Source organism: Choloepus didactylus, chromosome 17, assembly GCF_015220235.1.
Source record: "Choloepus didactylus isolate mChoDid1 chromosome 17, mChoDid1.pri, whole genome shotgun sequence".
NCBI classification, from domain to species: domain Eukaryota; kingdom Metazoa; phylum Chordata; class Mammalia; order Pilosa; family Megalonychidae; genus Choloepus; species Choloepus didactylus.
Genome location: NC_051323.1, coordinates 3,089,015 through 3,114,304, shown reverse-complemented (window position 1 = coordinate 3,114,304; position 25,290 = coordinate 3,089,015). Strand labels below are relative to the sequence as shown.

At 37.9% G+C, this 25,290-nt stretch overlaps 1 pseudogene and 1 gene segment (V, D, J or C); one reads left to right on the top strand and one right to left on the bottom strand.

The window, feature by feature from the left end:
- Positions 1-1,947: 1,947 nt before the first annotated feature.
- Positions 1,948-2,932, top strand: LOC119512264. The segment is given in 2 exon segments: positions 1,948-2,090; positions 2,276-2,932. Coding segments are annotated over 2 exon segments (510 nt in total).
- Positions 2,933-12,861: 9,929 nt separating this feature from the next.
- On the bottom strand, positions 12,862-15,157 carry LOC119512261 (annotated as a pseudogene).
- Positions 15,158-25,290: the final 10,133 nt, after the last annotated feature.

Here is a 25,290-nt window from a genome sequence, read left to right as displayed (position 1 = left end):
GTTTTGTCAAATACAGCAAGATGAAAAAGACATCCTGCGGAATATTTCCACATGCCTCTCCTGAGGCACCAGCAGAGCCTCAAAGCAATTATATGGAATGCATCTTTTTTATACACTAATACAATCCCAGAAAAACTTCCAGTGAGCCCATGTGGGAAAAGATTAAGAGCTTCAGGACCTCAGACAAATTCAGGATTTCTCTGAATAATTGACTCATTAAGGAAAGCTGCTAAAATCCACAGACACCATTTAGGGAGGGGACAGTAACTAATGTACCAACAGGTGCTCATCTTACTTGAAACCTCAGTACAATCAGGAGGCCAGGAATCTCTGCAGCATGACAAAGACCAGAGTTTTCTCTCCAGAACATGATAATGCAGTAAAAGAGTGGGTGTCTGTGTACCAGGGAAAAGGCAGTGAATGAGTCCCTGGCACCACCACAACAGTCATCCTTAACAATATGTGGACAGAACTCCCTGCAAAAAACCTGCTCTCAGCAAATTTGCTCTAGCAGTTAAAACACCATCAGAGTTAAACTAAAACCCAGCTACTTTTCCAAAATATGCAGCCAGTGCACCATGGGATAAAAGATGGGCATTCATTCCTAGGTTGGGTAGATAAGTGGTGAATAGTCTGGAACTCTTTTAATGAAAGCAGAGCCCTGGTATTCCTGTTTTATTTGAATTCAATTGGCATTAGCCTCAATTCACCACCCTGTTTTCTCCTCAAGTTCACACCTATGTCTATTCCATTTCTCCCATATAAAGCTGTAAGCTTCTTTTCTGAAATGAGAAATGTTGAAAATGGTTAACATTAAGGAGAGGAATGGATGTTTGAGCTGAAAGAGAAAGACATTTGGTCTTCATTTTGTACATTCTCATATAGTTTCAAATGTTTACCATGTGCATCTATTCATTTAATGTTAATGATAGAGTTCATCATAGTGAGGATTATGATAATTTAGATTTTCAGTTTTCTATTATTCTTTCTCAAAAGAAATCAAATATTATTGCTTGAAATCTTTATGACTTAAAATATCTTTCCTGAATTAACAGTTATTGTTTTCAGAAATGAAAGCCTTGGTTGTTGGAGAAAAGTCTTAGGGTCCATTCTGAGTTTATTCTTAGGAGCAGAATATTAGAGATTACCTTCAGTAAAAGAAAAAAAAAATATTTGCATTACGGTTTCTTTTAATTTTAGTTAGTATTTCTGCAGTTGGCATTGCCATATATTATTCCATTATACACATATATGTATATATCTGTTGTACTTGACTGGGGGCATTTTTCCTGCATAGGACATGTGGCAATATCTAGAAGTATTTGGTTGTCACAACCGTAGCCAGAGGAGTGCTACTGGCAGCCAGTGGATAGAGGCCAGGGTGCTATTGAACAGCCTACTGTGCACAGGACAGCCCCCACAACATAGAGTTATCACACACAAAATGTCAATACTGTTGACCTTGAGAAATCCTGATGTAGATATGATTACTCCTTTAGGTAATATTATATATTTATAATTATATAACCATATGTTATATATAGAAATTCACCTGAACCTTGTTCTCACAGAATGTCTAATAAGATGAGGAGAAGAGGAACAATCCAAAAGTGTGAGGTTGAGTTTGTCCAGATTTGGGGTAGGTATTTGTGTCCATTCTCTTTGGACATGAGGAGCACTTGATAAAGGTTCACAGAATGGAATTGAAAAAAAAAATTTATATTTTAAAGGTGATTGCATTTGGTTTGAAAGAATACTGTTGACACAAAAAATATTTTCCATTTCAATATTTTGCTAAATCTGTTAAAAATTTTACTGAAATTAAATTATAATCCTAAACTTTGGCATATAATTGATTTCCTGTGTTAGTGATATTTTTTGTCTCCTCTTCTTTGTCTTCACAACTCACTGCTCAGGCATATTTGCTTTTGTACCATCTGATGTTTTGCATAGACTGCTTGGATACAAGCCTGGCTGCTCAGACTCTATTAATGGGGCTTCCCTTTTGATGGGGTCTGAGAGCCTCAGACTGGTGAGCAGGATGGTGCCACAGTCCCTACTCCTCATCCTCCTTGTGCTCTGGGTCTCAGGTGAGAGGTTCAGAGGAGCAATATCCTTATAAAGTTAGAAAAGTGATTTCAACATGTAAGGGATCACACTGCTTCATTTAAAACAGATCTGATTATTTATGATACATAAGATCCAACATTTTAAAGATAAATAGTGTAATATATGTTCTATGCAATATGTGATCTTTGTCCATTCTTGTTTGCAGGTGTCACTGGGGACATTGTGATGACCCAGTCTCCAGCCTCCCTGGCTGTGTCTCCAGGAGAGACCACCACCATCAACTGCAAGTCAAGTCAGAGTGTTTTTCACAACACTGACAAGAAGACCTACTTTTATTGGTTCCAGAAGAAACCTGGACAGGCTCCTAAACTGCTCATCTACTATGCATCCACCCGGGCATCTGGGGTCCCTGACCGATTCACTGGCAGTGGGTCTGGGACAGATTTCACTCTCACCATCAGCAGGTTCCAGCCTGAGGATGTGGCAGATTATTACTGTATGCAAGCTACCAGCTATCCTCCCACAGTGCTTCAGCCTCGAACACAAACCTCCTCCCCAGGTTTTGGGTCGGTGAGTCCTGCTGCAGCAGCTGTTTCCTCCCCTCACAGCCCTGAACATGCACACTTCCTCTGAGTCCCCAAAAGTCAGTGTCTCCTGAATCATTTCTCTGAGGGTTTGCTGGCCGAGGCAAATGTTAAGGGACTCGGCATTTCCTGTAGCTCTTTGTGGAAGATTACTAAAGAAAAATGCTGTAAAATTCTCTAATAGAGATTTTTAGGAATTTTCTAAAACAGGAAATTGCATGTTTCACATGAACAGTTCACATTTCTCACTCAATAAACTTCTATCTCTACCCAGTGAAGAAGGGTCCAGTGTGACAGATGATTCTCACTTCTGTGTGTGTCCTTTACTCTGGAACTTTCATATTTTAATGCCTCATCTCCCAGTTTTCTTCCTCTTTTTTGCAACTACCCCCTAACTTTGGGCCTTCAAAAATATGTCCTTTCATATTCTAAGCCCTGTGTGTAAAAGGCAGTCTTCCTCTCTGACTCTTTCCTCCCAAACATGCTCGTTCCCACTTTTCCATCAAATGGAAATGCCAAACACTGAGATTGTTTTCCTACTCTACCTCTTTGTTTAGTGCTATTTTCCCTTTCTCCAATTCTTTCTGTGATACTCAATCTGTAAACAGTAATTCTCTAATTATTAAATTGTTGTGTTCTATTTATATGTGACAGCTTTCCCCATGACATCTTCATCAATTTACAACTTTGTCTTTAAATTCCTCCCTTTTATTCCTGTTTCCAATTTTGTGACTGAAGTTTGAATACTTTGGATAACAATTAACAAGCACATCTCAGTGTAAATTAAGAAAAACTACAGGTATTCTAATGCTATTTCTGCACCAACATCTAAAATGCATGGTTTAATCAAAGACTTCCAGAATACATCTCAAGAAATCTAAGCTGTATACACTGAGCACTCTTACCTATAAAACAGCTATTTGCCTAACAGTGAAGATTTTCTTTAAAGTATGGATATTAAGAAATCATAGTCCTTTTTCATTCAAGATATTGCTATTTAGTGTGAACCATGTCTTAGGCACAAAATACCTACTTTCATTCTTGTTTGAGAAGACAGAAAAAACACATGTGCAAGTATATTTTTTATGTCTTTTGTAAGTGCAGTGAGAGAAAATAAGGCAGGGTAAGGGGAAAGGGTTTGTTGGCATAAGAATGGGTACCAGTTTTAAAGGAGATGATGATGTATCAGTTTTTTCTTTCAATCTAATGTAACATCCATGGAACCCACTGGCTTAAAATCATAAGAGATTTTATTGCTGTTATGTTTTTTGTTAGCTTAGCACTTCTGTGGAATGAGCAGGTGCCACTGATCTTCTCTGATCTCACTCATGTATTTATAGTTCCCTGGAGGCCCTCTGTGGGTTGGCTGATCTAGAAAGGATCACATGTCTCATGTCTTTCATAAGTTCCTGTTTGGTTGGCCTTCAGTTAGGGCTTTGTCTTGAGAGGGCTGCATGTCTCACATCATCCAGCAGAATAAACCTGGCTTGTTTGGATGGTGGTTGGCAGGATTCCAAGAGAGAAAACAAAAGCACTTAAAGCTGGTGAATACTAGATGCAGTATTGGCACAATGTTACTTTTGCTTCACTGCATTGAACAAAAGATCAACTGACATAAAAAGGAGGGCCAATAGTGCCCACCTCTTTACAGGAGAAGCTACTAATACACATGGCAGAAGCATTTTTACAAGGGTGGAAGAGAGAATTGGAAATATTTTTGCAATTCATGTGCCACATATGTTCATGGAAGTTTGAACTGAGAAAGTATGCTTTGACTAATTAAGTCAGTCAAGCCGGTTAAGAAATGAGCATTGGTAATATCACTGGGCAACAGGATTCTGGTTATTGGAGAAATCATATTTCTGCAAGCAGAAGTGTGGCCATGTTGCTGGAAGAATATCAAGAAAGTCAGGGTTTCTGAAATGGAGTGTGCAAAGGGGAGAGTAGTGGGAGAAAAGATTAAAGAACAAGTGAGTGCACCATATTTTACAGACTTTGCAGGACACTCAAAATATCTAGGATGTATTTGGAATGATGTGGTAAGAAATGGGAGTTTGGGATAGAGCAGAATATTTTTGACCACATTGGAGGATGTTTGTGTGGGAAGAGGACGGGCATGATATCAGTTAGGAGGACATTGCTATCATCCAGGGTAGAGAGGCTGATTGCATTGGTCGTGGTGGCAGTGTAGTGGGTAAAGAGTGTTCTCTTTTGAAGATAAAGTTAACTGTGTCATGGTGGTTCTCATAAGGAATGTGGAATAGAGTCTTCAAAATGACTCCAATGTTTTACTCTCAGATGCTAGAAGGGAGAATCCTCATTTATTTAGATGAAAACACTGAGGGAGATGTGGATTTGAGAAGGGAGATTAGGAAGTCAGTTTTGGATATTTTACGTTTGAGATGTGTATTAGATCTCCCTGTGCAGATGTCAAGTATCCCATGGGATGTATGTGTCTGGAGTTTATGGGAGAGATAAATGACTGGTGATTTAAATCTGATAATAGGAAAATTTTAATGCTGAATATTGGAGGATGGAAGAGGTCTGGGGACTGAACTCTGAGGCTGGAGAAATGAGGAGGGACCAGCACAAGAGTCTGGGATTGAGCAGTGTGGATGGAAAACAAGGAAGACTCTGTGATGCCCTGGAGCTCCCTGGAAAATGTGTGTTTAGGAGGTGGGTGACATCAGTATGTGGGATGGTGCAGATGGTCCAGTGAGATGAGGACTAGGGCATATTCATAAGGTTTGGGAACCGGATGTCTCTACTGAGCTTGACCGTACCAGATTCATTGAGTTTTGGTTAAATTCTCTTGTAGGGCACCATCCTCTGAGGTCTCACTTTCTGGAAGCACAGAATCTTCCAAACCATCAATTTCTGGTTTCTTTGAGCCCAAGGGTTCATTTCTCATCTTATCTCTAGCATCTCTCATTTTACTATAAGCTGCAAGGAGAAACCAGGCTACATCTTACACATGCAGTTTGGAGATCTCTTCAGCTAAGTATCCCAGGTTGTTGCTTTCAAATACTGCCTTCCATATGACACCAAAACTGAATTTTGCCAAAATCTCTGACAGTATAGACAAAGGATCACCTTCTTTCCAGTTTGCAAAAACATGCTCATCAATTCTGCTCAAGGTCTCATCGGAAGTATTTTTAGATTCCATATTTCTACCAACAGTCCCTTCAAAGCAGTCTGGGCTTTTTCTATCAAGCTCCTCACAATTCCTCCACAAGCTTTCCCTTATCCATTTAAAGCCATTCCAATATGCTTGGTATTTGTAAACTCAGCAGCACACCACTTCTCTCATATCAAAATCTATTCTGGTTTTCTAGAGCTGCTATTGTGCAAAATGCCAGAAATTGATTGGCTTTTATAAACGAGGATTACTAAGTTACAAATTTACATTTCTACAGTCATAAAAATTTGCAAACTAAGGCATAAACTTGAGTATACCTTCACTGTATAATGAGAGATGGTGTCCGGAACACCTCTGTCAGCTGGGAAGGCAAATGGCTGCATCTGCTGTTCCCAGGTTGTGTGCTCATTTCTCAGATCTTGTGCATCCTTACTTAGCAGCTCTTGAGCAAAGTCTGAGCTAGAATCACAAAGACTAAGTGACAGCAAGTGTGTGGCTCTGTGTGGCTCTTTTGAAAGGACTCCAGTAAACAAATCAAGACTTACCTTTGAGAAGGTTGTGACCACCTCAGAGCTGCTGAGCCATGCCCTTCTTTTATGGAACCAGCATGATGATATGGAGCCAACTGAGGAAGAACAACAGGGTCCAGGATCAGTTCCAGTGCCAGCCACATTGCCTGCCACATTTCAAAATCTAACACCAGGGCCAGAGGTTTCAACACTTCAAGATCTAGAGCATCCTGCTGCTGTGGCTGTAGTGGAGACTCTGAAGCTGGAACCATATCTGTTACCAAATTTGGAGCAAGTGAAATGCCCCCAGCTCCCACTCCAGTTGAGGAGGTGGAAACAGGTCCACAGCTGAAGACCATGACAACACCAGGGACATATAGAGACCTGGGGGCAATGCCAGCCCTGGATCCAGCATCACCTACAGTTGGAATGTCAGTTCTGATATCAGATTCAGCTCCCACTTCTCAGTTTCAGACAGGGCCAACCAAGAAATGGAGCCCTCTGCCCCCTCTCCTTTGGAGACATCTATTTTCAGTCTCTGCTTCTTATTTCGTATTTTACATTTTAAATAGATTGTTTTATTTTTCCTTTTAAATTACTTTAAAATTAAATTTGTTATTACTTTAAAAAAAGAGACTTATCTGAATGGATGGTGTCAAATCTTCATTGAAACATTTAATAAATGTTTCACATGATAACTGATAAGATTAATAAATCTGCCCCCACAAGATTGCATTAAAGAATCTGGCTTTGGGCAGACAATATATCCAAACTCACACAGAGGTCAAGACAGCTTTTAAATGAATTTTGTGTTTTGATGGGAATGATGCTAAGAGAGGGGGAACATTGATAGTTCAGCAAGAGAGGGCAGAAGTGTAGATCAATGTCCTTGTGTAGATAATGGGTGGGTGGTGAGAGGAATGGGCCTCTGATTCGAGGACTGCCTGCTCACCTACAGTAATAGGAAGGAAGGCAGCGTGTATGGAGTTAGATCTCCCTGGATCAGAGGATATATGGGAGGTGCTTTGAATGTTTTCTTCTAATTACTTTGAAGAGATGAGAAAGAGAAAGGGTAGAATGAAGGGTCCAAGGAAATGAAGTATGATTGTGGGGCAGGATTGAGGGCTCTCATGATGTGGGAGGACATGAATTTGACAAGACGCAGTGCAGAATAGCTGTGTTTTTCCCTCTCCACACAAATGTGGGTGCAGGCATGTGGAGGGTTGCTTTCTTACTAGGTGTAGGTTTTGGTGGAGGGAAACAATGAAATAAGGGAGGGGCAAGTGAGTTCTTGATGTGTGTAAGGAATTCATTAAGAAGAGGGATCATGACTTTAATCAAGGCAAGGAATAAAATGAGAATATAAGGCTTGTAGCAAAGTGAAAACAGTTTTTTAAAAGATGTTTTTTAGAGATGGTAAAACCATGATTCTCATACCCATATACAAATGTGTTAACAATTTTGTTTTAATCATATGATATGAGGGAACCAGGAAGATATTATAACTAGTTCAAATGAAAATTTAAGATAGCACAGACTTGTATCAAGTAAAGGAATGTTGAGATGAAATAAAAATGAAGAAAAAACTGTTTTGTTTTGTGTTTTGAGGTGAGGAGAGGCAATTTAGCAATCACCAGACAGGGTAGAATTTAACAAGCTTACAATAACTACCAATTTACAATTAGTTTGAATATAGTTCAAAGACCATTATATGCATCCATATCTCACAGTCTATGCATCTGTTTTCCATCATCACAGTGTGATTTGCATTGGCCCCACAGGGTCTGGGCAAGCTGCTCATATCTTTACAAGTTGGCTTGTTCCCCAGTAATGTGAACTGAGATATAACTGGTGGGACCAGGATAGAAATATAATAGGACAGACCCAGCTCCTCCAGATTTTCCTGCCATAGCCCTCGAGCGAAATTGTGAAAGCACGTAAATTCAACCAGATATATACCCTTGTGCTTAGAAAAAATGATTTTAAGAGAAGACTAAACTGTCATTTCCAAAATAGATATTACTACATATAATAGAAACAGCACAATGAAAACATTGAGAATAATATGTATTTGAATTTGATGACATAACCCATGCATGTATGGTATTTGTTTATTCTGATTGCAGTGCCTGGGGGGACATTATGATGACTGAGTCTCTAGTCTCCCTGGCTTTGTATTCAGGGCAGAGTTCACCATCAATTGCAAGTCCATCAAGAATATATTATCCAGGGTCAACCAGAGGGGCTAATAAGCCTGGTTTCAGCAGAAACCTCAGAAGAACCCTAAACTGCTTATCTGCTGGGCATCCCCCATGACATCTGGGTTCTCAGACAAATTCAGTGGCCATAGGTCTGGGATAGGTTTTATTGTCATCATCAGGGGCTTCAGGTGGCAGATGTAGTGGATTTGTATAGTCATAAACCTAACAAACAGCTCTCTTTCCACAGTGCTGGAGAATTGAACACAGAACTCTTCCCAGCAGCTGTGCATCAGTGAGTCTCAGCAGCAACAGCTGCCTCCTGTCCATATAGCCCTGAAATTGTTCACTTTGCTCCAGGAAATCTGTGTCTCCTGACTTATCTGGGGAATCATTTTCAAAGTTCAGTAGCCCATTAGTGATTTGCTGTCATTGTGATCCTTTTTTGAGGAAGGTCACTGTAAAAAATGCAGTAAAGATCTCTGTATTAGTTTCCTATTGGTCCTATAACAAATTCCCATGAACCTAGTGACTTTGGCATGAGGAAATTTTCACTTTGTATTTCTGGAGGTCGTTACTCCAAAGAGGGTCTTATTAGCCTAAAATTTAGGCAACAGCAGGGCTCATTCCCTTCTGGTATCATCAGAAGACAACCTGTTCCCTATTTCCTAGGTCCTATAAGCCCCAAGATTCCTTGGCTAGTGGCCCCTTCCAGGATCTTCATACTCATTGACATTGGAACTATCTGAACTTCTATACTCACATCACCCTCTGTCCACAGCAGGGAAAGGTTCTTTGCTCTTATGGACTCCCATGATTAGATTGGGCCTGGCTGCATTATCCAGAAAAATCTCCCCATCTCAAGGTCCACAATCTTAGTGACATCTTCAAAGTACCTTTTGCCATCTATGGTAACATATTCACAGGCTCCAGGATTATGTTGTGACCAAGTTTGGGGGATATTATTCTGACTACCAGAAACTTCTGTGTTCCTTACATTGTCAGGAACTGTGTCAGGAATATTGTTGGAATGTTCTGTACAGATGATGCACCTGATTGAAGGAAGAAAAGTCTCAGGTCCACACAATGGTTATAGTTGAAGAATATTCTTCAACTCTCTAAACCTACCTACAAATGAGTACAGATTTCCCCATGACCATGACCATGACCCTTAAATATGTTTTCTTTGTTGTTGTTGTTGTTTTTTACTGTTCTGTCCCTTGCTAGATCTTGGAAGTTAAGTTACTTTACCGCTCTGTGGCAATGTTTTCTCATATGAACACTGGGTATAGTAATTGCATGTATTTTATAGGATTGTTGAGAATCATGATTCAATCCATATAAAATGCTTCTGTCAGTCCTGGCACCTTGAGCACATTTGAGCACTGTCACCATCTCCATACTGCACAGTGGCTCGCTCTTCTCAGTCTGCTACATTCTCAATTATTATAATAAAAATATATCCTCCAACCTCAGATTCCTCTAGTTTCTGAAGTAACGTATGTGTTACCTGCTCTGCTCTTGGATTCTCTGCCCTGTCTTGCTTTTCACCACTTCACAATAAAGTCAGCCACAGATCTTTAATTTTCAACTCAAATAATCATTTTTCAATCCTTTGCAAGTTGTGAGGACTTTAATATAGGGATAATTATAATGAGCAACAGTATTACTTTACACACCTCATTTAATCCTCATAAAAGCATGTGAAATTCCTGATATCATGGGACTGCTTACGTGTTGCCATGTGGGTTCCCAAATCAATATTCATTACTTACGCAGAGAGGATAGAAAAGAAAAATCTGGTGACTTTGTTAAAAACAGATCCCCATGCTCCATTTCTGGGAATTCTGACCATTTTCACCAGCTGTGGCTCAACATTCTTATAATTAACAAGTTTCCTACCTGATTCTGATATGCATCTGATCTGGGAAACAGAGACACTCTTCCTTGATTATGTGGCCTTGTGTAAACCTTTCAGTGGATGAGTTCATTCATACATTGTGTAACCTTCTCTCTTCATTTTGACGGAAATGGTCCCTGATAAATTGTTGTAGTGTTGTGTACAGTTCAGTATTTGTCCCAGATTTAAATTTTCTGATAAGGTATCATCAATAACTGAATTTGTTGACAATAAATAGAAGATAAATGTGGAACTTGTACAAAAGTGATTTTTTTTTTTTTGGACATTTATCAATTGCCATGAGGACTGACAACATGAAAATCAGAACACACATTAATAGGAGAAAGAACACTGGCATCAATTTCAGGGGGGAGCATTTATTTTAAGAGAACTTATACAAAACATATTTACCACATGTATTTAGGTACCACTGTGATGCATTTCTTTTCATTTAGAGAAAAGTATGATTCTTCTTAAATATTTTTGTTTATATTTGATTCCATGTTTCTTGTACAAACATGAAATGGAGAGTGGCAGCTTTCTTTTGCTTGGCTCCATTAGCAAAAGAATAATTTTTCATCCAGTTTATAGATATCTACTTTTCATCATTAACCTCAGATGCTTCCATTAGAAAATAGTTTACTTCCATTAGTGAGTAGAGTTTTCTTCATCCAATATTTAGAATCTAAGAAAAGCTTATGGAAATTCAATCTGCTGGATGTGAATTATCTATTATGGTTAATACTATGGTAAATTCAGTTAATAGAATAATATTGGAGACAACTGTTTTTTTGTGGTGATGATAAGACAGAAATGTGTAAAACAAAATATGATGGTAAAAGTAATATTCTTACTAACTTAGGAAATGAAAGGTGAAGAGATTTTCTTTGAATTGATTTTGGAAGATAATTTTTCATAATTGTATCTGAGCAACTTGTGTTATTCTATTAATTCAAAGAGAAACTCGTTTTCAAAATTTATAAAAACATTATAATGTATTAAATGTGTTCAACCACACATGATTATAAACCCACATGCACACACAGAGTAACTGAAAAGGGACTAACACAATGTTGGCAGTGAAAAAAAACAAAGTGATCCAATTCTACATAACTTCTCTTTGCTATAAACGCAAAACAATCATCAGAAATTTTGACCCTTTGAAATAAGTACATAAATGGACCTAGGTGGCCTAAATGCTAATTAATTTGTGTTAAGTAATTTTGTAAATTTTTTTAAAAATATTATTCAAAATCACTTGAAAATCTTTAATCCAGTTTTACTAGTAAGTGGCAAAAACTCAAGCTTGCAGAATTTAGTTTATTGTAATTAATGAATAGAAAGTTTTCAACCAGCTAGATATTAAAAGCAGATAGGAAAATAAAAAAATAAGAATGAGAATCCAGCAATGATTTAATTCTAACATTCCATAATGGCATTCTGGAATATTTGGACTGACAATTCAATTAGATATTCTTGCAGTTTTGTTGAATGCAAACATTGGGCACCACCAGAGTGTTGCCAGTCTCTAGGGTCATTCAGTTTCCTAATGTTGACCCTGGTGAGAGTGTAATAATCCCCTGATTTGATGTTTCAGAGGTTTTGAACCCAGGGAAATGCCTACAGTGAGGCATGGTAGATTTTTTTCACTAAGGCAGGAAAGGGTGACTGTGAACTTGGAGGAGGGAAGGAGAGTGAGCAGCACAACTTGTTGTTCTTTGACTGATCCATTTTGGAAGATTATGAGCAGAAAACAAAGATATAGAAATTAACTGCATTAAAACTCTTCTTGCCCATGTACTTCTACAAAACATTTGTGCCCACCCAGGGGGATACGTATCCTAGTTTGTATAAGGGATGTATGTTTGGACAAAAGGGTTCCAATAAGGTGAGGAAAATCAGGTGTCAAAGAAGTATATTTTGCATGTAGTGCCCAGCTCTCACTTAAAAAATGAGATGCTGAAAGTTAGAGCAAGATCTATTATGTGACTCCCAATGGGGTCTGACTTTCAGGTCAGTTTATTTTACATTATTCTTTTATGTTACTTGGTAACGTCCAAGTTTCACTCAGCTCTTCTGGGGCATCTTTCCATGTTTTTGGTGTGTTTGTTTGTTTTGTTTATTTTGTTTTGTTTATATATTGTCAGGATTAATTTCAATGTCTGGAAACATTCAGATTAATCAAAATGATACTATGGTAATTTCTTAAAATACGTGAACATTTCATATACAAAATTTTTGAAAATGTTGATACTACCAGATTTTTAAAAGCAATGTCTATTTAAAAAACACAAGGTAACAATAAAATATCAAAGAACTTTCCTATACTTAGGAGGACATAAATAGCAGCAAAAGTCAAAAAAAAAAGAAATGCAAATCTTTTTCTATGCTTTGCATGTTCAACTCCACTTCACAAACGCACAGAAAATTGAGGCATCTTTTGTGCAAGTATTTTATTTCCAACATTAAATTACATTTTCTAAATATTTTATAAAGATATGAAAAATGCCACAAACTGCTGTTTGCCACAAAGTCATACACCATAAAGTAAAATACAACCAACTGAATTTATCCATGCTTCCCCCAATCAAATGTGACCCATAGATGTTTTTCTATACACTTTATCGTAATTCATTTATACAGATTAGGGAAAATTGATTTATAATGAGTTGTTTTCATCTTTAAAATTATGTCCTGTAAACTGCTGCTCCTTTCCAGCAAATCCAGTACTAAAGAGAACAATGATGCAACGTACTACTTCAAGGGACCAAAGCAATCTTAACCTTAATTTCCCAAATTTCAATTTCAATTTTTGCCTACATATACAGAAAGAACTCAACTAGCCAAAAATTACATACTTACCAGGAAGGAAATTATATGACATGAAGATTATTTAACTAGAACTTTATTATTTATGCTTTTCCAACAAGCTACCAGCATCTTTAGACTGGCATTGAAGGTACACAGCTACAGAGTTAAGATATTTTTCAGGCACATAATTACAAGAAAAAGAAATAACTTCAAAGCACTTTCCTAGTTGAATTGGATCTTAAATATTTTAATGGGAGGGGAATCCCAAGGATTTTGTCTTCTTTAAGAAACTGGCATGTATAAATTAACTGTTATATGTTCAATTAAATCTTGAAACCTAAACAGTTTTTTTTTTTTTTCCTTTCCTAAAAGTGCAGTGCAGATATGCATGGCCATCACTGTTCACATAGAGAAAGGATGGAATGGTAAAGAGTCAATCTCTTGTAAGTGCACAGTTGTAAGCTAATCTAAAAGGAAAAAAGCGAAACAAAAAACTTGACATTAACATTCATTAAAGGAAAAAAGAACCACTGAAGAAAAACTTTGAAGAACAAGAATATCTCCTTTCAAAAAGGAAAAAAGTGTTATCCAACAAGAAAATGAGGACTACAGATTTGAAAAACTTTCATTTGTCTTCATCTTAAAATTCAAACAAAAAAACAGTGGAAGGAGGAATACATGACCATTTAGAATTGAGTAAGGCCTATGTAAAAATGGAACAGAGTGCAATGGTTTCACCTCCTGAAGGAAATGACTGAAATGAAATTTCACAAGTCTTCATTTCTATAATAAAATATGTTAATGTGAAAAAAATCAGTGCACAATTATCAAAACTACAGAGTCTGGATTTTTCCTCTTAGGTTTTTAATAGACTACCAAATGTGTTTAATGCATTTACTTCTACAAGCCTGCTCTGGTAGCAGCACATGCTATATACAAGTACCTAAAAACATGTTGATATTTTACCATGAGAATCATGTCTCATCTCAAACTAGTGATATGCCCTTCATCCACACTTACATGTTTTATTTTCATCATAAGAACCTTAAGACCTTTATAAGTGGCACATTTTAGAAAGCTTTGAAAGGGTTTTTAATCCACATATAACATAAAAAAGAATCTTGATTTTTAAATGAAATCTTTTTACTACTGTGGCATGACGGATTTAACAGTTGAAGCATAAATATAGTAATTACATTTTACTGTTTAATTCACAGCTTTAGGAAAATAAATTTTAAAATATAGCTAACATGAGACTGTGCAGTTTCAAGCAATGAAATACTAGAAAACAGTGAATGATTAAATAAAATAATTTTACAGCAGGGGCAATTCATTATTTTGCTTTTAGGTACCCAGAAGAAATTGTCTTAAGTTTCAAATGTTCTGATAATTCTAGTCGTTTCTTACCTTCCTCAATATCACCTTGAATTCCTGAAATAAGTGACTCTAAAGAATCAAAGTTCTTTTCTTGCCTGAGGTAAGCAACAATGGCCACATTAAACATTTCCCCATAGAAATCCTCTTTGAAGCTATGTATAATGTGAGTTTCCATGGACTTTTTCATATTCTTGTGGTATGGGTTCCATCCTATGCTCACCACCATCTTACGGACATCTCTACTTCCAACACTGACTCACCATAATAAATGCCAGTGGATTTATCAGCTTGTTCAGGAAAGTTAGCAGCGGGGATGCTCAGCTGCTTGGAGCCACAAAGGAAGCCCCACAACACGTGTCTGTGGCAGAAGTAGGGCAGGTGTCTCACGATGCTATGCGCTTGTGGTGCGGTCCCGCCCAGTCTGCACATCTGGTGGGGTCACTGTCTAGGCGGTGCCGGGACCCTCCTGGACCAACGGAGGACATGGGAGGGAGCCCGGCTAGTCCGCTGGCGCACAACCAGCAGGGTGGCTCTGACGACGGCCACGGTGGATCCCCTCTCAGCTCATCTGACAGACGCTGCCGGACGCCTGGGAGGTTGCTTCTCAGCTTCTTGGAGCAGTGGTGGAGGAAGCAGGTGCGGAAATGGGCGGGGAGCGCAACCCCGGCGAGCAGCGGTGTGGGAAGCCCTGAGCCACCGCCGCGCGTGAGGCCTCCTTGTGTTTTTAAAGTAAGTTTTTGTTTTGTTTTGTTTTGTTTTAATTCATTTTTATGGAGAAATATTCACATACCATGCAGTCTTACAGAGCATACATTCAATTGCTCATAGTATCTTTATATAGTTGTGCATTCGTCACCAAAATTAATTTTGAACATTTTCATTACCACGCAGGCAAAAATAATAAGAATAAAAATGAAAATGAAAAAGAGCAATTAAAGTAAAAAAGAGCACGGGGTGCCTATTTTTTTTGCCCCTTCTACTCATCCATCCATACACTGGACAAAGGGGAGTGTGATCCACATGGCTTTCCCAATCACATTGTCACCCCTCATAAGCTACATTTCTATACAATCATCTTCAAGATTCAAGGGCTCTGGGTTGTGGTTTGACAGTTTAGGGTATTTGCTGCTGGCTGTTCCAAATCATTAGAATCTATAGAGGGTTGTTTATATTGTGTATAAGAGAGCCCAGCAAAGTGACCTCTCAGGTCCGTTTGGAATCTCTCTGCCACTGAAGCCTATTTCGTTTCCTTTCACATCCCCCTTTTGGACAAGAATATGTTCTCCACCCCACATTGCCTGGTCTAGATTCCTCCCCTGGAGTGACATTCCATGTTTCCAGGGAGATTTATTCCCCAGGATGTCAGATCCCATGTAGGGGGGAGGACAGTGATTTCACCTGCCAAGTTGGCTTAGCTAGAGAGAGAGGGCCACGTCTGAGCAACAAAGAAGCATTCAGCAGCAGACTCTTAGGCACAATTATAGGGAGGCCTAGCCTCTCCTTTTGCAGCAACAGTCTTCCCAAGAGCAAGTCCCATGGTAGAGGGCTCAGCCCATCAAACCACCAGTCCCTTATGTCTGTGAGCACATCAGCAACCACTGAGGTGGGGAAGCCCAACACTCCTGCATTCCCTACCGGCTCCTCAAGGGGTCTCTGCATATTTTTTCATTTTTTAATAACTTTTTAAATTAAGTATACAAAAAAAATTAAAAATACAGTAAAAAAACACTTCAAACAAGCCATAACAAGGGAGTCAGGAAAAGATAACTAACCTAAAAAACTTCTTTACATCCAAAATGTTCATACTCTACCTCAAGAAAATAACCTAATATAGCAACATTTCTGTGAACTTGTTCCTACCATACCCACCAGAAATTAACAAACCATAGCCATTCCTGGGAATTCTGAGAGCATTAAATTTACCTACCATAGCTTATCTGTTCTCATTGGGTTATCGAACCCCCATCATTAATTGCTCTCTATTGCTAGTTCCCCTACATTCTACATTATAAACCATTTACTTTACATTTTTCAACATTCACATTAGTGATAGCATATAATATTTCTCTTTTTGTGCCTGGCTTATTTTGCTCAGCACTACATCTTCAAGGTTCATCCATGTTGTCATATGTTTCACAATATCATTCATTCTTACTGCTGCATAGTATTCCATCATGTGTATATACCACATTTTATTTATGCACTCAACTGTTGAAGGACATTGGGATTGTTTCCATATCTTGGCAATTGTGAATAATGCTGCTGTGAACATTGACATGCAGATATCTGTTCATATCACTGCTTTCATGTCTTCTGGGTATATACCAAGAAGTGCAATCACTGTATCAAAGAGTAACTCTATATCTAGTTTTCTAAGGAACTGCCAGACTGACTTCCAGAGTGTCTGCACCATTATACAGTCCCACCAACAATGAATAAGAGTTCCAATTCCTCCACATCCTCTCCAGCATTTGTAGTTTCCTGTTTGTTTAATGGCAGCCATTCTAATCGGTGTGAGATGGTATCTCATTGTGGTCTTAATTTGCATCTCTCTAATAGCTAGTGAAGCTGAACATTTTTTCATGTGTTTCTTGGCCATTTGTATTTCTTCTTCAGAGAACTGTCTTTTCATATTTTTTTGCCCATTTTAATTGGGTTTTCTGTACTATTGTCATTGAGTTGCAGGATTTCTTTATACATGCAAGATATTAGTCTTTTGTCAGATTCATGGTTTCCAAAATTTTTCCCATTGAGTTGGCTGCCTCTTCCCCCTTTTGACAAATTCCTTTGAGGTACAGAAACTTCTAAGCTTGAGGAGTTCCCATTTATCTATTTTTTATTTTGTTGCTTATACTTTGGGTGTAAGGTCTAGGAAGTGGCTGCCTATTACAAGGTCTTCAAGATGTTTCCCTACATTATCTTCTAGGAGTTTTATGGTACTGTCTTTCATATTGAGGTCTTTGATCCTCTTTGTGTCAATTTCTGTGTAGGGTGTGAGGTAGGGGCCCTCTTTCATTCTTTTGGATATGGTTATCCAACTCTCCGAGCCCCATTTGTTGAAAAGACTGTTAGGTCCCAGTTCAGTGGCTTTGGGGGCCTTATCAAAGTTCTGTTGGTCATAGATCTGGGGGTTTATCTCCAATTTCTCAATTAGATTTCATTGATCAGTATGTCTATCTTTGTTGCAGTACCATGCTGTTTTGACTACTGTGGCTTTATGATAAGCTTCGACGTCAGGGAGTGTAAGTCCTCCCACTTCATTTTTCTTTTTTAGCACATTTTTAGCAATTTGAGGCATCTTCTGTTCCCAAGTAAATTTCATATCTAGCTTTTCCAAGTCTGCAAAGTAGGTTGTTGGAATTTTGACAGGGATTATGTTGAATCTATAGATGACTTTGGGTAGAATTGACATCTTAATGGCACCTAGCCTTCCTATCCATGAACATGGAATATTTTTCCATCTTTAAGTCCCCTTCTATTTCTTTTATTGGAGTGATGCAGTTTTCTTTGTATAAGTCTTTTACATCTTTGGTTAAGTTTATTCCTAGGTACTTGTTTTTTTAGTTGCTATTGAAAATGGTATCTTTTTCTTGATTGTCTCTTCACTTTGTTCATTTCTAGCATATAGAAACATGACTAACTTATGTGCATTAATCTTGTATCCCACTACTTGCCAAATTTATTTGCTCTAGTAGCTTTCTCATCAATTTCTCAGGGTTTTCCAAATATAAGGTCATATCATCTGCATATAATGACAGTTTTACTTCTTCCTTTCCAATTTGGATGCCTTTTATTTCTTTGTCTTGCTGGATTGCCCTGGCTAGCACTTCTAGCACAATGTTGAATAACAGTGGTGACAGCAGATATCCTTGTCTCATTCCTGATCTTAGAAGGAAGGCTTTCATTCCTCAGCATTGAGTATTATGCTGCCTGTGGGTTTTTCATATATGTGCTTTATCATATTGAGAAATTTCCTTCAATTCCTACCTTTTGAAGTATTTTTATCAAAAAGTGATGTTGGATTTTGTCAAATGCTTTTTTTAGCATCTATTGAGATGATCATTTGATTTTTCTCTTGGGATTTGTTAATGTGCTGTAATACATTGATTTTCTTAGTTGAATCATACTTGCATGCCTGGAATGAACCCCACTTGGTCATGGTGTATTTTTTTTAATGTGCCTTTGGATTCAATTTGCAAGTATTTTGCTGAGAATTTTTGCATCTATACTCATTAAGGAGAAGGACTTATAGTTTTCCTTTTTTTGTAATATATTTGCCTGGTTTTGGTATTAGATTGTTGTTAGCTTCATAAAATGTGTTAGGTAGTGTTCCATTTTCTTTGATGTTTTGAAAGAGTTTAAGTAAGATTGGTGCCAGTTCTTTTTGTAAAGTTTGGTAGAATTACCCTGTGAAGCCATCTGGACATGGGCATATTTTTTGGAAGCTTTCTGATGACTGATTGGATCTCTTTGCTTGATTGGTTGGGTGAGGTCTTCTATTTCTTCTCTGGTCAGTCTAGGTTGTTCATATGTTTCCAGGAAATTGTCTATTTCCTCTACATTTTCCAGTTTGTTGGCATACAGGTGTTTATAGTACCCTTTTATAATTTTTTTAATTTCTTCAGGATCTGCAGTAGTGTCACTTTTCTCATTCATTATTTGGTTTATATGTATCTTCTCTCTGTTTGATTTTGTCAGTCTAGCTAGGGGCTTTTCATTTTTTTTATCTTCTCAAAGAATAAACTTTTATTGTTATTTATCTCTCTCTTGTTTTTTGTTCTCTACGTCATTTATTTCTTCTTTAATCCTTGTTATTTCTTTGCTTCTACTTGGTTTAGGATTGGTTTGCTCTTCATTTTCTAGCTTCTTCAGTTGTTCCATTAGTTCTTTGATTTTAGCTCTGTCTTCCTTTTTAATGTATCCTTTTAGTGCCATAGATTTCTCCCTCAGTCCTGCTTTTGCTGCATCCCACTGGTTTTGATACATTGTGTTCTCATTTTCATTCATCTCTCTGTATATAGCAATTTCTCTTGCTATTTCTTCTTCAACCCACCAATTCTTTAGGAGTTTATTGTTTAACCTCCAGGTATTTGTGAATTTTCTAAGTCTCTGATTATTATTGACTTTGAATTGTATTCCATTGTGATCAGAGAATGTGCTTTGGATAATTTCAAATTTTTTAAAATTTATTGAGCCTTGTATTATGTCCCAGCATATGATCTATTCTGGAGAAAGTTCCATGAACACTAGAGAAGAGTGTGTAACCTGGTATTTTGGGATGTAATGTTCTATATATCCAGATTTACAAACTTTAAATCCAATTCATTTATCAGATTATTTACAATTTCCTTACTGGTCTTCTGCCTGGTTGATCTATCTATAGGAGATAGTGATGTGTTGAAGTCTCCCACAATTATTGCAGAAACATCAATTGCTTCCTTTAGTTTTGCCAGTTTTTCTCTCGTGTATTTTTGGCACCTTGATTGGGTGCAAAAACATTTATGATTGTTATTTCTTCTTGTGTAATTGCCCCTTTTATTTGAATGTAGTGGCCTTCTTTGTCTCATAACATCCTGGAATTTAAAGTGTATTTTATCTGAAATTAGTATTGGTACTTCTGCTTTCTTTTGGCTGTAGCTTGCATGAAATATTTTTCCATCCTTTCATTTTCAATTTCTTTGTGTCCCTGTACCTAACTTGAGTCTCTTGTATGCAACATATTGATGGTTCATTTTTTCGATCCATTCTGCCAATCTAATCTATGTCTTTTAATTGGAGAGCTTAATCAATTTACATTCAATATTATTACTGTGAAGGTTTTTCTTGAATCAGCCAACCTATCCTTTGGTTTATGTTTGTCACATATTATTCCCCCTCTCTCTTAATCTCCTTTAACATACCCATACTGAATTTCTTTAGTATTGAACCTTTCTCCATATCTCATTGAGCTTTCTTTGTTTCTCCATCAGCAGGGCTCCCTTTAGCATCTCATGTAGGGCAGGTCTCTTGACAGTAATCTCTCTCAGTATTTGTTTGGCTGTGAAAAATTTAAGCTCACCCTCAAATCTGAAGGAGAGCTTTGCTGGGTAAAGAATTATTGATTGGCAATTTTTCTCTCAGAATTTTAAATATTTCATGCCACAGCCTTCTCACCTCCATGGTAGCTGCTGAGAAGTCACTATTTAATCTTATGCTGTTTCCATGTAAGTGTGGAATTACTTTTATTTTGTTGCTTTCAGAACTTGCTCCTTCTCTTCAGTATCTGATAATCTGATCAGAATATGTCTCAAAGTGGGTTAATTTCAATTTGTCCTATTTGTAGTTTGCTGGGCATTTATGATTTGTGTATTTATGATGTTTAGAAGACTTGGGAAATTTTCCCCAAGAATTTCTTTGAATACTCTTCCTAGACCTTTACCCTTCTCTTCCCCTTCTGGAACACCAATGAGTCTTATATTTGGACGTTTTATATTATCTACAATATCCCTGAAGTGCATTTCAATTTTTTCAATTTTTTCTCCATTTTTTCTTTATTTCTTTCATTTTCCATTCTGCCATCCTAAGTCACTGATTCACTGTTCAGCTTCCTGTAGTCTTGTACTATGAGTATCCAGAATCTTTTTAATTTTGTCTACAGTTTCTTCTATTTCCATCAGATTGTCTATTTTTTTACTTACTTGTGCAAGTTCTTCTTTTTGCCCTTCTAGGGTCTTCTTCATGTGCTTTATATCCTGTGCCATGGTCTCATTGTTTGTCTTTAGTTCTTTGATTAATTGCTCCAAGTACTGTGTCACCTCTGATCTTTTGATTTGGGTATTTTGGTTTGGGTTATATATATATGGTCTGGTTTTTTCATATGCTTTAAAATTTTCTGTTGTTTTTGTCCTCTTGGCATTTGCTTAACTTGATAGGGTTCTTTTAGGATATGCAGACTAGTTCATACACTTATCTCTAATTTGTCAGATCTATAGCTTCGTGGAGTACACTTTCATTAAGTAACCAGCAGGTGGCATCTGCAGGCAACCAATTCCCCTCAAGCTAGTCCTCCCCAACTTTGTCTTTGTGGTGAGTGGGGGTGTGAATCTTGTGGGGTCCAATTAGCACAAGTTTGTGTGTGTAGTTGGTGTTGCCTGCCCTGAATATGGGGCTTGTGAGCAGTTAGGGAGGGAGGGTGGCTTTAGTAATCAAATCTCCCAGGTGTTCCTGGAGTTTTAAAACTGGTGCACCTTCAGTTCAGTCTCATCATAGTTTGTCTCTGCCACTGACTCACAAGTCCTTGGTATTGGCGTATGGTCCCTGAGACATGCAAGTGGGTCCCTCTTCCAAGCTGTGCCCTCCTAGGTCCTCTGCTGAGGGAAGACTGTGCTACGTCACAGGTGAGCACCATCCCCCAAGGGAAGTTCTGGGCCACAGGGACAGGTAGGTGCATTCCCAGTCCACTGAAAGGATGGCTGAATGGGGCATGTTAATTTCCCACTTTTCAGACAGCTCTGCCTTCCCAGCTCCAGGACAATTAGCTGTGGGCTTGTGAAAGGCTATTATTTTCCATGCCCAATATTTTGGTGTCCAACAGTTAAAATTGTAAATTCTAAAAGAAATGCAAGAATAAGCCATTTTATTTCTTAAATTAAGAAAAATACAAACATTCTCATGTTGCCTTCAGTTGTCAGAGAATATGGCCAAGTAGTCTAAGATGGGACCAGAGCCTGACCAAGTTCAAGACTAATTCTGTTCTTATTTGTGTTTTCATAACACAATATTCAGCTGTGATCCTTTAGATGTAGTCTCATGTCAGGAAATCACTTGTTGGTAAAATGGACATAAAACACACTACACTGCATCCAAATAGAGAGTAGTCAGCATCATTAAGCCCTGAGGTAAATGGAAAGATCACTTCTTTTACCTGCATTTAAGATTCTCCTTCTATCACATTGCTTATTTGTATAATACATTCATATATAAACTCTGTAATTTAATAACTAAATAGCAGTTTATTAGCTCACAGTGTTGGAGATCAGGAGTCTGGGCAGAGTATGGAGTGTTCTCTGCTCAGGGAATTACAAGGCTAAAATCAAGGGATCAGTAGGGAAACATTCTTTCCAGAGGTCAGAGTTTTCTTCCAAGCTAATGCAATTTTGGCAGAATCTGTTCCTTAGATTTTAAGACTGAGATCCTGTTTCCATATTGCTATGAGCTCTCATTTCCTAGTGGTTGCCCTCATTTCTTGCCACAAGTCCCCTCTTCCAGTCTGATAAAACTTCTGTGATGCAAAACACCAGAAATGGATTGGCTTTTATAAAGGGGGTTCCAAATTTACAGTTCGAAGGACATAAAAGTGTACAAACTAAAAAAAAAGTGTACAAACTAAGGCATCAACAAGAGGAAACCTTCACTGAAGGAAACCAATGGCATCTGGAACACCTCTGTCAGTTGGGAAGGCATGTGGCTCTCATCTGCTGTTCCTTTGCTCCTAGTTGAATTTCAAAGTATCTTTCTTCAGAATATCTCTGGGCTTTTGTCTCTCTTAGCTTCTCTCATCTCACTGCTTTGTTCTCCTAGGGCATTTCTCCCAAAGCATTTGGGAGTTAGTTGCTCTTAGCTTCTCCAAGGCAAACTCTGGGCTTAATATCTTAGCTTAGGACCTCCAAGTATCCTTCTGTCTCCAGCTATTTATGTCTCTAAGCCTCAGGGTGTGTATCAGCTCTTAGCTTCTCCCAGAGGCAAACCCTGGATTACATATCTTAGCTTCTCTCCAAATGTCTCTCTCAGCTTCTCTGAACTTCTCCACTCTGTTAGCTCTATACAGGGCTCTGGTGATCTAACTAAGTCCAACCCTGAGTAGACAGGGTTCACAGCTCCATGGGAGGAAAAAAAAAACAAAAAACAAATCAAAGGTTCCATCCCAACTAACAGACTCAGAAGTCTGCCTCCACAGATTGCATTAAAGAACATAGATTTTCTAGGAAATGTAAGAGATCCAAACTGGCAGAGTCCCCCTTTCTCCATAGCCAATATCAGATATTTTCTATCCTGCTTATCTGTGAATCTACCTGAATTCTTTCTGTGCAATCAATACAGTAAGATTTAAAGGACTCTTATGAAAAGTTCAGCTCACATCTGTAATATCTCCTTGTTAAAGTTAACAGATTTCATTACATATTCAAAATCCCTTAACAGGAGAATCTAAATTAGTGTATGAAAGGCTGGGATAAGTTAGGTATATACCAGCAGTCAGGAATCTTCAGAGCACTTTTAGAATTCTACTTACTACAATATTGTTTTCTTTTTTAATCATTTACCAAAGATTGGTTGGGCCCTAACTGTATCTTTCACACTGTTTGGTCAGTTTCACTTTTGAAAATCATTACATGATTTCAGAGAAAGAAAAGATAGGAGAGCCTGCTCCAGCTATCACAGAAACAAAGACTTCCATAATTTCTGTTTCCTGGCAGTTTTCATGTAAATAAAATGATCTAAAAAGTATCTCCTAGAAAATAATTCTATTTGTCTATGGATTTTCACTGACTTTAACTTCAGCCATAAACTTTCACTGAGAGTTTAATGCTCCCCTAGGATCAGGCCTTGTCTGCTGCTCTAGTTTGCTATTGCTGATTCAGTAGAATGAAAAAAACAGAATTGGATTGGTTTTTATAAAAGGGGGTTTATTTGGTTACACAGTTACAGTCTTAGTGCCGTATGTGTCCAAGGTAATGCATCAACAATCAAGTACCTTCACTGGAAGATGGCCAGTAGAGTCCAGAAAACCTCTGTTAACTGGGAAGGCACATGGCTGGCATCTGCTCCAGAGTTCAGGTTTTAAGTGGCTTTCTCCCAGGATGTTCCTCTCTAGGCTGCAGTTCCTCTTCAAACTGTCCCTCTCAGTTGCTCTTGGGGTGTTTGTCCTCTCTTAACTTCTCTGGAGCAACAGTCTACTTTCAGTGGGCATCTACAAACTGTCTCTCATCTGCAGCTCCACTCTCAGCTTCTGTGCATCCTTCAAAGTGCCCCTCTTGGCTGTAGCTCTTCAAAATGTCACTCTCAGCTGCACTGTGTTCCCTCTGTTTGTCAGCTCATTTATATGGCTCCAGTGATTTAATTTAGACCCACCCTGAATGGGTGGAGTAACACCTCCATGGAAATTATCCAATTAGAGTCATCACCTACATTTGGGAGGGGCACAATTCCATGGAAACACTCAAAGAATTGCGATCTAATCAACACTGATAACAGCTGCCCACAGAAGATTACATCAAAGATAATGGCATTTTGGGGGACATAATATATTCAAACCAGCACATCTGCTTTTAAACACTATTTCCTTTGTCATTCTTGAACATCCAAGCCCATCTTCTCCAAGGTCTTGTATATTTTCTTTTTTTCTCCTTTGAATTGATTTTTTCTTTAGTTTTTTTAATTGAACACTTCATGTAAATTTACGGTGTTCCATATATGCTTCTATTGTTGACACTTTGCATTAGTTTGGTACCTTTGTTACAATTGATGAAAGAACAGTAAAATATATTGTTAAATATATTCCATAATTTATATTAGATGTATTTTCCCATATATCACTTTATTGTTAACCCTTTATATTAGTTTCATAAATTTGTTACCATTCATTAAAGAACATCCTTATATTGAGTTACTAACTACAGTCGATATTCTAAAATTGATTTCAATAAGGGCCTATGTTTGATCTTTG